This window comes from Neopsephotus bourkii, unplaced genomic scaffold (assembly GCF_033783945.1).
Source record: "Neopsephotus bourkii isolate Nb327-2 ecotype Australia unplaced genomic scaffold, CSIRO-AGI_Nbou_v1 NB_1526, whole genome shotgun sequence".
Classification (NCBI taxonomy): domain Eukaryota; kingdom Metazoa; phylum Chordata; class Aves; order Psittaciformes; family Psittacidae; genus Neopsephotus; species Neopsephotus bourkii.
In genome coordinates, this window is record NW_026902002.1 from 3793554 (window position 1) to 3806403 (window position 12850).

Genomic DNA, 12850 nt, shown 5'->3' on the forward strand with positions numbered 1-12850 from the left:
GTTTGCACAGCATATGCAGGGGTAAAAATTTCAGTCCAGAGCAAAACAATGAATACCACATCTTATTTTCACAAAGTTAAATTAGATAAAACTGACATCGGTTGGGGCAGGTTACAGGAAACACTGTCCTATCTTCTTTAGCTTTCAGAAACAGATTTAATTTGCCTCAAGCTGAGCTGGCAGTGAAGAAAAGACTGTCGTGATCTGGGAGGCTGACTGACTGACTGACATTTTTCTTCATTTAGATGAAATCAAAGGATGTGTTTTCCTTTACTTTTCACTCTTGTGGGCTCCACTCTGGATGCTTTACTGGAAGAGCTGTCAGCTGTGAACCTCACATGATAGGAGTCCACCCTTCCTGTGGGGAAGTTATTCAGAGCTGTGAAAGGAAGCCAGCAACGAGGCCTGAACCCTCTGGTGGCTTTTCTTGATGACTTACATAATTAAAAGCCATTATGGATGGAAAAAATAAGTGTTTTAAAGCTGCAGATGTATAAGGGCTTAATTCACACCCCACCCAGTGAGGATGGGTTCATCACCTCTTGAACCAGGGTGGGAAGAGGGAGTTATCTCTGAGATAAACTGGCAGCTTCCCCTCTCTCTATCAGGATGCATTTGCTTACCATGATTAAACTCTCATTGCTACCTTCTCCCATGCACGCAAAAGGAGGGGAGCAGGTGACCTTTTCTGCTCACTCCTCAGTCACGCAGAGATGCTGTATTCACTAAAAATGGTTGCTGCAGAGCACTATGCTTTAACCGCATTACACCCCTTGTAAGCAATACAGTTCTTTCCAACATGGGGTATTTTCCCTTTCAAGACACTTGTTCACAGCCTCAAATCATGCAGGACCTTATAAGATTTGTTTGGCACAAACTGAAACCAGTGAAAGGAGGATGCTGCCAGAACACACAACATGATTAGGCCTAAATGCTTGCCGACTCCCTGCTGGTGTTCCCAAAGTGCCTGCACTCTGCACAAAGCATCCTTTCTCCCCTCTTCAGACCCAAACTGGTTACCTTCTAAGCTGTCTGACCTGCCTTTCTCACACTGCTCTGTCACACCATTCTGGTAGGAGTTTCTCCCTTCCAGATCTTCCAGACCTAGTGTTAAGACTCCATCCTAACACTACTGAACTTTTCCACGTTGAAAGCACTACATGCTTATTAGAAGAGGTAAAACACTCCCTATTGCTCATATGTAGGTGCACAAACCCACATACAAGGATTTGCCCAGGGACACCCAAGAGACAAAAGGCAGGATGAGACCTCCAACCTCCCCAGTGGCACAGTCTCCAGCAGCAGAAGCGGGGTCAGGCAGCGCCTGTCTTCACAGCACCCACCTGTCCTTGACTCTGAGGATCAGCTGGTGGAACCGGTCCACATGCTCGAAGCTGGCCTTGTCCGTCACTGAGTAGACTATAAGAAAACCATCTCCAGTCCTCATGTACTGCTCTCGCATTGCGCTGAACTCCTCTTGGCCTGCAGTATCCAGAACTGGGATAGAAGAAACAAAGGGTTTTAGGTACTGTGAGTCTTGCAGCTGCTGTCACTGCTTTGTGTCCTACATGGCTTTTCTGACTCCACTGGGCTTGGTCCTCTCAAAGGCTGCAAGATTTGGTGATAACAAATTGGATGGACAAGGTGGTTTCTTGTTACAAGGCAAAACCCACTCCCAGATCCCGCTCATCACTGTGTGCCTACGGTGGGAGCAGATGGACGGGAAGAAGACTACCTGGATTTTACTTTCATTTTCCAGTACAAAATACTGACCACTGAACCTGGGGAGTTACTCCTCTGGCAAGATACGGCTCAAAGTTATTCACAGACCTCCATTATTCCCTCTCCCAGCTTTCTGTTCTCCTCATGGAAAAACCCAAGACTAGAAGAGTAAGTAACTGCCAATTTAAATGTCAGGGACAATCTACAAGCTCCATGGTGAAGCAGAGCTGGGAGAAAACGCAGAACAATAGCTACAAGCATTTTCCTTTTCTCAGTACCTGGATATTACTTCTACACTATCACATGCTTTCAGAGCAAGACTTGAGAAGGAGGGCTGAACAAGAGGAGTTCATCAGTTTAGGTTATGCCAGTATAAACATGGTGTGAGCTCAAAGTGCACCAGCTGCTCAGAAATAATATTCCTAATGCATCACTGTATCCTAGAGACAAACACAGGACCTTAATAACAACTGGGAACATTTTCACATTTCAGTCAGCTGGGCTGGGTGGGAAAACTGTTTCCACCTCCACTATGGAGCCACATCGTAAGCATCTGCTACCCACAAGTGATGGGGAAAGCCCAGGGCACTGGTGGATGGAGACTGTGGCAGAAGCATACTGCTGATGGAGCAGCAAAGCTTGATACGGGTTTTTCCAGTCTGAGCAGGCCCACAGTCCCAGCAAGATGCTCCTGTAGGGGTAAGTACTCAGCCTGCGCCAATTGCCAGATGAGGCCAGGATAAAGCCCACTTTACTGCTGGTGTTCCTTGCTGAACCAGCATGGGTGACCACAGGTGGACATGCTGCATGTCACAGTTCATCCCACAAGCCAGCCCACACACTTTCGCTATATGTCTGCAGGAAAGGCAGCTATGCTGTAGGACCTATAGACCTTATTTGGTGACAGCAGGCTCTTAAAGCCTTCAACTTCATTTGCCTGTCTTAGCTGGTCTTGAATGTCTGTTTCCATGAGCCCTTAAAGTGAAAATTGCTTCTAGGGTCTTCCAGAGACCCTGAGATTTAGACTTGTTTGCCAAATAACTGGAGCTTGCTGGAAAGTCATGGGTATCTCTTCATAGTTTTTTATCCTTTCACTGTGCTTCTCCCCTCTAAATCTAGGAAAAGGGCCCTCAGCTCAAAGGCATCCAGGCTATTCTTAAGGGCTATACAAAAAAGAAAAAAGAAAAACAGCCCAAAGACACTCCATGTACTGGTGAATTTCTATGCCCTGGGCAGAATTGCTACCATGGAATAAGGCCAGGACAGTGCAGCTAGAATGGAAGAGGAAATCCTTCCTACCCACCCAACCCTTAAGCAGAGGCTGGGCTGCCCTCGTCTGACTCCTGCACTAGCTGGACGTGATGTCGGGGCAGGGCTGAGGGCTGACAAGCAACACACACACAAACATGCAGGCTTTCCCTCCAACACACACACCCTACTTGTGGTGGAGTAGGACAGCTTCTCGCAGGGAGCTGGGCTCTCCTGCCCTCCCTCCCCCTGAGACACGGTAGGTACCCAAGCACAAGCTGTGGGCAGGAAGGTGGAGATGGATGTGCCACATCCTGCATGATAATTTGCTTAGAGACTTCCCCTTGCTCTGGCACATTTGCAAACCTCAAAGGAAACTCATGAAGAGCATCCAGCTCTGCTTTTGCATCCATCCACCCATCCCCAAGCTGATGCCCCTCCAAAGCTTTGCATCCCCTGACAGGGCAGGGGACTAGTCCTGGGGGAAAGCTGTGGGGATACCCAAGAGACAGAATGGGGCTGTGCTCCTGCCACTCCTACCTCGCCTGGATCTTGGCCATGGCATCATGCTAAACACAGGCAGAGATGCAGCGTCAGCAGCTGCTATTTAAAGGGAATTCACTTGCAGCATCTGTAGACAGGCAAGCAAGTCCAGGCAGCATTTAAAATGGCATGTTGAAATGCAAGTAAAAGACATGCAGCAGTGAATGTTAAGGTTAATCTCAGACGGGCTATTCACACAAAAGTTGAACATCACATAGATGGCCAGAGAAAGTATTTGTTTTAACTTTAAATCTACTCTTCATAAAGACAATCCCATATCCTAAAACTTCTGTGCTACCTGAAATGGAAACAGAGAAGACAGTGCGATCTGGATCCTTTGTAGGCAGGATGGGACCACATTCTGGAAAGCATCAGCAGCAAAAAAAGGCAGGATGCGAGTGGCTTTGCTTCTGGAATAATCCTGCGGCATAAAAGCTTCAAGAAGAATGGGAAAGTAGCGAGGAGAAACCTTGGGAAGGTGAAACTGGGAAGGTGATTTGACTGGGTTCTCAAAGGGGTGAGGATATTTACAATGTTAGCCAGCATTCCCCTTTTTTAAAGTTCCCGTTTCTGCAGACAGGATGCCAGAAGACACAGAAATAATAATGAACAGAGAAGTACTATGAGCTCTCTTTTCCCCTGGTACACTTTAAAACAGCAGTTGGCTCTTACTGGCAGTTGCCCCACTGGCAGCGCATAAAAGCCAGTGTGGAAACAAGACTGGACCAGAGCGCAGCAGGTTTCCCCTACCTCATTCATCCAAGAACTGAAATCAGATTCATAGGGTGCACAGCTCATGATCAGGGACTTCCAGCAGCAAACTTGGTGAAGTTCCCACAAACTTGACTGAGAAAGAAGCAAGGAACAGCGTTAACAAAAACGTTTGGATAAAGACTGAGGAGAGAGAAGGCAAGGATTATGTCTGGTGTGGAAACAGACATCATCCAGAGAGGGCAAAGCCATTTTACAGAGCTATCACATAATCAGCTGGAGACTAAACTAAGAGCAATTAGGCTGTGAAAGCCCAGCAGGGAGGCCTCCTGCTTTACAGGTAAGAGGCTGCTGAGCGAAGAGATGGCCTTTTCTGCTTTCCAGTGGATGTAACCCCAACTGTTGTGATGAATTCCTTGCTAATTGAATCCTGCCCCCTTAAAGCTCTCCACACTACTTTCTTGTGAATCCCGATGGGTTTTGCAAGAGTGTGGCTGTTTAGAGAGCACTTTTGAGCAGAGACAGAAGCCCAGGAATATATGGGAATTTGCAGCCCTAAATAGAGGCACATGGGTGATTACAGGTATTTCGTGTGGCAAAAATGTCTCTGCAACTGAGAGTGCTGAGTGCCCATCCAGAAACACAGGCATGTAAATCCAAGCCAAGGGCAGAGGCATACTATGAAACCTGTCACAGCATTGTTTTTTCTAGAGCCTAGGCTAGATTCAGTACAGATTCAAACACAGCCTTCAGAACCTTCAGGGGGCTCAGATCTGGTTGTACAGATGAGTTTCTCTTCTCTTTTCATACCTAGGCACATTCCTTCTTATGTCTTTATCTTCTTATTGCTGGGCAGCTAAATGCATAGATCAACTCATGGGAGTTTCTTCACTACCCATGACATCTAAGGGGCCAAAGGTGATGAGACAGGCAGGTTAAACCTATTTTCTATCCTTCAGCCCTCGGGTTTCACTGCCCGAATCTGACACTAGCAGCCTGCTTCAAGCAGCAACTGCATAGTGCTGCAGCCAGCCCTGTAAGCAGCTCAGTGTGGCTCCCCCAGCGCCTTGCCTTCCAGTGTCCAGGACACAGTCGTTAGCACCTACCTCGATCTCATGCTCAGAAAGGCAAGCACAATGTGTACAACTTGGTTTTGCAAGCAGTTTCCAATGAAATCCCTTTGGCTACATAAGTCCAGCACATGCGTAAGCCATTAAGGGGCTGGATGGGTCAGCAGGCAGATAGGAACCCAAGTTTACAGTGCCAGGGAGAGGAGCTGCACAAAGGAGCAACTCCAGGCATCTTCTGCTTCTTTGACTTCTTAATATGAAATACAGGAAAAGTCCCTGGAGCAAAGAGCAGACCTGGGAATGCAGCACTGTCGGGAGACTACAGGTTACAGAGCTGGACTCATAGTGCTTCTTTCTCCTAGTCTTGCTTTCCTCTTGGCATGGCAGCTCTTCTTCTAAAGGTGAAGACAGAGAGAAACTCCATCCTCAGTTGCTCTGCACCTTGATAGTGAAGCTCAAGGGAAAACTTAACTTGAATTGACAAGTGAAACCAACGAGTCTCAGGCTAACGAAAGTCATCTCCGCAGTCTTCATTTTCCTTCATCAGCAGTGCAGTGGGACAGGACACCCCCATCAGCCATTCGCTTCAGCTGAGGAATTAGTATTCTGGGTGATGAGCAATTAGAGTGCATCCGCTTATATTCTCTATTCCCCCACCCCAAGGCACCCTGAAGAGGTATGAGGTTGCCATGCTCTGCTGAAGGTGAGGTAGGTGCTTCACCTGGTCACTCTGATACTTCTGCTCCTTCCCAGATACAGCCACACTGCCCACACTGGTCCAGGAATGAGAGCTTTCCTCAGGCAAAAACATGTGATGGGAAACACTGGGGCTTTTATGAGCCCTTCTTCTGTGTCCTAACTAAATACACCGATGTTGTAACATGGAAAACCCAAGTACTTGAATTCTTGCCCTTTCTTTAAGGAAAAAGAAGAGGGGCCTTCAGAAGAAAGACTTACACATCAATTAACAGAATAAAGATGCAAGCCCTTAAAGGAGCTCTTTCTCTAACAAAGGGCAAGTATTCAAAGCCTTGTGTTTTCCATGTTGCAACATCAAAATTTTCCTGGCAGGAAAAAAATCCCCACAACCCAAGACAAAACCCCCTCTTTCAAGGTTGCAAAATCCCAGTAATTAAGGGAGGAAAAATACTGTACACACAAATCAAAGAATTAAAGTACAAACTTCATTTGAATTTTAATTCTTTCAATGATGCTACCCAGAGTTTAAATAAAAAAAAGAAAGAAAGAAATAAAGCTGCAAACCAACCCTTCTGCCTGCAAGTCTGAAGTGACCTTTGATCTCCCTCTGGCCTCCTGGCTGAATTGTTCCCAAGCTTCCTGAGGAGAAAAGCAGACAGCCTGTCCTGGGATGATTAGCAGCAAAAAGAGATGCATGAGAAACACAAGGGAGCCTGGCAGAAGTAATAGTGCTTGGTGTTACTCCACAGGGCTGCCCACCAGAGCTGTGCCGATCTAGCCCAATGCAAGAACCCCCAGGGACTGAGAGGGGGACTTGGGAAGAAAAGAAACACAATGAAAGACTGAAGCTCAGGAGTAGGAAAACAACTTCCAGGCAGTGAGTTTAATCTAAATCAAACTAGGGGAGGGGAAGAGGAGGAAGACTACAGCCTCCTTCCACCAATGCAATCAGCACAGTTTCTTGCTTTGCTGGTGCCAAGGCACAGCCCTACTGACAGCAAAGAATTTAGCCCAATTCATCAATAAGCCCAAGCCATGTGCTTCTGACCATCTCTTCTTTGACACCTTTTTATTTCTGTGTCGCTTACGAGCCATAAGGATTTTGAACCACTGGGATTTTTTTTTGCCTTACAAAGGTATTTCACTTTTGTCTTCATGCCTGGATGATTAATTCCAGACTGGCATTTTTGCAGCCATGCCATCATTTGCTAATTGCTAAGTTAGCCCGCACACAGAGAAGAGTGTACAAAATTAATGACGGCAACTCAATTGGATCAAAGTAGATTAACCCTGGCCCCCACTTGATTCTGACCTGATGTGTCTATACAGCACCTGCGTGTGAATGCATTTAAGCAAGCACATCACCATGTTGATTGCAGCATGAATAGCCAGGAATAAATCAAGGTAACATATGCTGAGAAAATTTGAGGCTGATCTTAAAGCTTCACTGGGGTGGTAGCAACTGAAAAAATGCACTAGGCACAAATTGCCTGTGCCCTCATTCAGGTTAAGTGCCCTGTTTCACTCTACAACACTTGTCCTCCAAACACTGCATCAATGGTCTTATAAAACTGATGTAAGGCCAACAGTAAAGTATTTTTGTGTAGTGTTGGCCTTGAGCACAGCAAGCGCAGGTCCCACAATCTTCTGGGAGACAGGGAAGAATCAAAGACTCTTCTTTGGTGAGAAAATAAGACAGAGACATGTCCAAGCCAGTGAGCAAATATGTGAAAGTTTGAACATATGTTTGGCTCCAAGGTCTCAAATCTGAAATAAAAGCCTATTCCATACTACTTTCAGTGAGAGATTTCAGCAAAAGAAAAAAATGCAAGTAAAACATTTCATCACACTGCCAGTTAGTGCTATTGAATGTTAGTGGGTGGAGGTCTTCATGGAGAGAAGCCAAATATTTTATGCAAGCTGGCTAGCACAAGGGTTTTTTTACAACATAATGCTGGTGCAGATACCAAATGCCAGAAATGCTTTTTATGGAACTGCTCAGGCAACAGCCTGGAAAAGGGTGGGCTGTGGGTTTGGGATTTGTTTGTTTGTTTGGTTTTAAGTTGTTGGATGCCAATATATTTGTTGTTTGGTTTTTTCTTAACTATTTCTGAAAACTCAGAAACTTACGGAGCCCTTCACGCTATATCCACGCTATATCCTCACTTGGTAGTCTCCACGTCTAAAACTGCTCTTATTTTGGCAGTGGGTAGCTTCTGCTTCCTACCGAGAGCTGCATGAAAGGATTTGGTCTTAAAGGACAACTGGAAAGTCTAGAATTTATTATGATGCATCGCCACCCTTCCTATCATGTTTGTCCCTAATTTTATACCATAAGGGATTCATGCAACCACGTGTAACCACAACAAGAGCAGCTGTCCAAGTATATAGTGACCTCTGAGGATGGCCTAGATCCAAAGCCAATAAGCTGTGGCAGAAGACACACATGATAGTCTTTATGACCTGTTTCTACTAGACAGATAGTAAAGGCTCACGTGCTTTTCCAAGCAAGAATACTGTCTTTCTTCCAAAATTCTGATTGTTCAAAATCTCAAGCAGTAAGAAAGAGAAGGAGAAGCTGCAGTTTCACTTCCGTGGCTACAAGACTTCTGTGGGTATATGAACTCTGAAAGTCATGGATTCCCAACATGCCATTCAAGGCCACAGCTCAATTCAGTTCAGTCCAAATGCAGCCACTAAACCCCTTCTGAGCAAAAGAAAGGCTTTTTCATTAAATCAAAGGGTTAAGTTACTGCTTGTTGGAAAACAACCTCTTTTCCCACTCCCACCCAGGTCACGGTTGTTTATTCCTGTTAGAGTTTTTTTTGGGGTTTTTTTTGTTTGTTTTACCAAACCCAGGCTGTGCCAACACCAATGTGTACAGCACCTGGCACTGTTAGATCAGATCATGGAGCATACCAGCAAAGATAAAGGTTGCTCGTCTTAGAGTGCTGGATTCTGGACTAAAAGGGAAGTATGGTTTCCATTTACAGCAGGACTGGATTTTTCTTTTATACAATACTGGCATTTAAAAAAGAGGTGTACAGGTACATTATGCGACGGTTACTTGAGAGCAGGTCTCTCTGATGCAGTTTAAAACAAGAGACACATTTGGGCTTTGTACTTAAGAGCACAACCCAAGATGTCAAGTATACAGACCAAGCCTGTGGTCTATACAGGAAACCCGAACAGCCTCCACATTCCACCGCTCATGTCATTCCCCCAGTTTTCTGTCCCCACACACCAATGATACATATGCAGAGACACCAAAGATCTTCAGCACCTTGATGACAAAAGGGTGGAGGTAGGATCTTGACCCAAGTAAGGTTAAATTTAGTTCAGTTCTGTTAGTGGCCAGGTACATGCACCTAGGTAATTAAGGCACAAAATACTTGCTTGCTTTTATGAACTACCTAACTGTTGCATAAAACCAAATAAAACTTGTAACATTTAACAGCAACGTTCCCCTTATGACTATGGTCAGTCTTGTAGCACAAACTAGTAAGTTATAGCTTTAGGTAATATAAGGAATTTTCCTCATCTGCAGAATCAAGATTTTTTTGATTTTTTTTTTTTTTTGGGGGGGGGGGGGTGTATGTTGGCGGGTTTCGTTTTTCTTGGGTTTTGGGTGCCTTAAAAAAAAAAAAAAAAGAGAGAGAGAAAAAAGGCAGTTTTACTTCAAAGAACTGAAAGCTCTTGGTTGCAGCAATTCTCCAGGCTGCTACCCTACCCATCGTTAAATGAAAAAGGTAACTAAATATGAAAACATCATGCCTAAATGGTGGGATTTAAGAGGTGTTACAATTCTTCACTGTCAGTGGATGACAGCTTTGATTAAATGTTCTTTCTGGTTATCTTTTCTATTCAGTTACCCACTCAGTGTTATTTCCCAAGGGATGAGCCTAACAATGAAGTACCATTAGCAAGAGCTACCTCACAGTGCTATAATTCATCTTTTGTAGAAACCTACCCCAAATGTCTATGATGATCTATAGGTTTTTACACTTCTGTTAGAAACATTTATGTGCAGAACTGGAACCAAAGCAACTGGAAGCAGAAGTTTTGCTGAAGATCAGTTGCAGACCACACACTGCAGCTCACAGGCCAGTTTGCACTGAAATTCCTGGCAGCCCACAGAAGAGTAGGAGAAGCACAAGGGCACAACATGCTGTGGAAGGCATTGAGGTCTATTTGCACTTACGCTCAACTGTAAGGGAAGAGGGACTATGAGTGTAGTCTGCTTACCATCAAGAATTGCCCATTGCCCGTCTATTTCCGTGTGCTTCAGGTAGGAGTCTTCAATAGTTGGGTCATAATCCGGCACAAAAATCTTCTGGAAAAACTGAATGGTGAGAGCACTCTTCCCCACGCCACCATCTCCAACCACCACCAGCTTGTATGTGGGGAGGTTTTCACTGGGAACTGCACTTGTAGCCATGCTTCCAGTGTGCTAGACCTGCTGAAGAAAGAGATCATCTCTGATCACCCATAAGCAACAAAAAGAGGACAACATGCATAAGGCTGCTTTTACCTGCTGCCTAAGAAGCAAGGAGGAAGGCAGCACTGACATCCAGAGTCCTTTTGGACAGGAGAGGCAGCATCTGTGCTCCCCAACAGCTCTACCGCAACTCAGACCCATCACTTAGAAGCGCAGACAACCCCACCATTGTGGTTCAGTCTACTCCTGCCTCATCTACAAGCATCCCTAACTGCCACTCAATGCAAGTGCAGAACTTTTATCATCCAAATACCTTTCCCATATGGGCTATGCCCACACGGCCATGCCAAAAATCAGCCTGGCTCAGCACAGTTTTCAAGCTCCAGATAACTTCCAGTTGTCAGTGACCAAATCCCATTGATAAGCCACAGCTCTGCTACTGTTGACTGCTTAGCCTAGGGTACAGCAGGCACTAAATGGTGCTTCATTCACAGGGTACAGCAAGCATCCTGGGGCCAGACCCACAGGCAGAACCAGCAGTGATGGATGAAACTGGAGTTAAAGGTCCAATCCTGGCTCTGCAGCAGACAAAAATGCACTTAGCTGATCTCTTCTGTCTCATCTTCAAGTTCAAGTAATAAAAACTAAGTGGCAGCAGGCCAGGAACAACAGGTGTCTTTTGTTTTGCCTTTTTTATTTTTCAATAGCCCCAGCCCTGCTGTGGCAGGAAGGCTGGTTTCTGTGGCTATGACACAGCCCAGGGAGCCAGGAGAGCAGCTTCCCCTGCAGCACAGCCACACTGTCCCCCATCCCGGGGGAGCCAGGGAGGAACTGACTCTTACAAGAAAGCAGAGAAATATTCACCGGCTGCAACTGGGCAACGGCACACGTGCATGGAGAAAGAAGAGGCAGCCATTGCTGAACAGCCTGTTTCATCACCCAGCGGCCCTGACCGCTTATTTAAGAAGCCAGGCAAGCAGTCTCGTATATATGCTAAGGCAGGCAGTGCCCTCCACCCGCCCGCAGGCATCACTACTGATAAGGCTTAAAAGAGGGCAGCCAATTTCCTTGGTGCCGGTTTTCCTGACGCAAGCCTTCCAGCACGAGAGCAGCTGTGGTGACACTTTCTGTAGGCAGCTGCTCGCATCCATTTTGTTTTCTCTCATGCTCTTCAGGCTGCAGATGCTGGCTGGGATCAGTGCTAAGGGGGGGATGAAGACTGCCCTAGGCTGGCTGCACTGAGGGAATCCCCATAAACTGCTGGCATCCCGATTGTCCTTGAATCACATGTATAGGAACTGTCTTAGTTTCTTCTCTGGAAAGAAAACCCTACAGACAGAGAAAGAACATGATCACAAAGATGAGATCACTGAGGCTAGTAAGAACTGCAAAGGCTTCTTCTCCTAGTTGAGGCAAGCCAGTATCTTCAGAGCAAGAAGAAACATGATTAAGTCTGCTTGTTTCTAAACTATCTTTGGAGGGAATTCTTGACAACAACAAGAATTTCCACTGTAAGCAAGAGCTGCTGAATGGAGAGAATGAGACAAAGCACCAGATGAGGACTCAACCAGTCTTACTGCAGTTCCTCATCGTAACCCCAAGGAAAGGTTTCTCACCCTGAATTTTGGCACAGTAAGCAATTTTCTCATATTTACAAGATCATACATCAGCAAGCAGCATGCTTGGCTGCATAGAAACGTAGGAATTTCAACTATTTTATCATTTTTTGCTTGAAAGACCAGGTTTTTCTGTGTAATCCTGCTGAGGTCAGACAGTCCTCACAGGCTTGCAAGGAGAGAGACCCCAGCTAAAACCCTAACCCTCCCCCTCCAATACATTTTTATGACAATTTTTTGCTTTGCCTGTGGCCAAGATTTCATCCCATCCTTCTCTAGATGGCAGAGCAGCTCTGGCCAGGCGGTATGAAAGACAGATTGTTACTGACACGGAGGGGGACAGGCTGCAGATGTGAAAACCAAACTCCGTTTGTGCAGGATTTTTGACCTCATCACAAAACCACAAGCTACTGCTTGGCAGACAAGTGTTACATTTTCACTGACATTTTGTACCAGTCCCTTCAACTCGCTCCTAAGAAGCCTCGAGCTTATCTTGCATGAAACGCTTCCCAAAGTACTAGGGTAATATTTAGCCCATTGTACTAACAGTGACTCTGTCCAACATGCTCATGGGTTGAATTGGGTTGTACTGTCATAGTAAACGTCTAAGCCGCCAGGCTGAATATTATGTAGCTTGGAGAGAACAGCAAGAACTGGGAAGAAAAAAAACTAAAATTAAAGAACTGTAGGTTGGTTTGTTCAGCACAATGCCCTGTATTTTAGGTGATGCTATCATGAACAGACGAAAACTTCTATTGAGTGTCAAAAGGCAGCAAGAGTAGATGTTTCTACAAGGCTGTTTC

At 45.6% G+C, this 12850-nt stretch overlaps 2 protein-coding genes across 5 annotated transcripts in view; both read right to left on the minus strand.

Annotated features, from left to right (window-relative positions):
• Window positions 1-12850, minus strand: part of TMEM177 (transmembrane protein 177) — a 146305-nt gene that overhangs the window by 55830 nt on the left and 77625 nt on the right. The window lies entirely within an intron of this gene.
• MRAS (muscle RAS oncogene homolog) overlaps window positions 1-12850 on the minus strand; it is a 38686-nt gene that overhangs the window by 7619 nt on the left and 18217 nt on the right. For 2 of the 3 annotated variants that reach the window (XM_061370128.1, XM_061370131.1), the window contains exons 3-4: window positions 10239-10449; window positions 1344-1497 (exon numbers count right to left, since the gene is read on the minus strand). In XM_061370128.1, coding sequence (XP_061226112.1) covers window positions 1344-1497; window positions 10239-10431 — 347 coding nt within the window. In that variant the 5' untranslated portion in view covers window positions 10432-10449. Of the gene's footprint in view, window positions 1-1343; window positions 1498-10238; window positions 10453-12850 lie in introns of all 3 variants that reach the window. The other variant, XM_061370130.1, reaches the window with a different exon arrangement.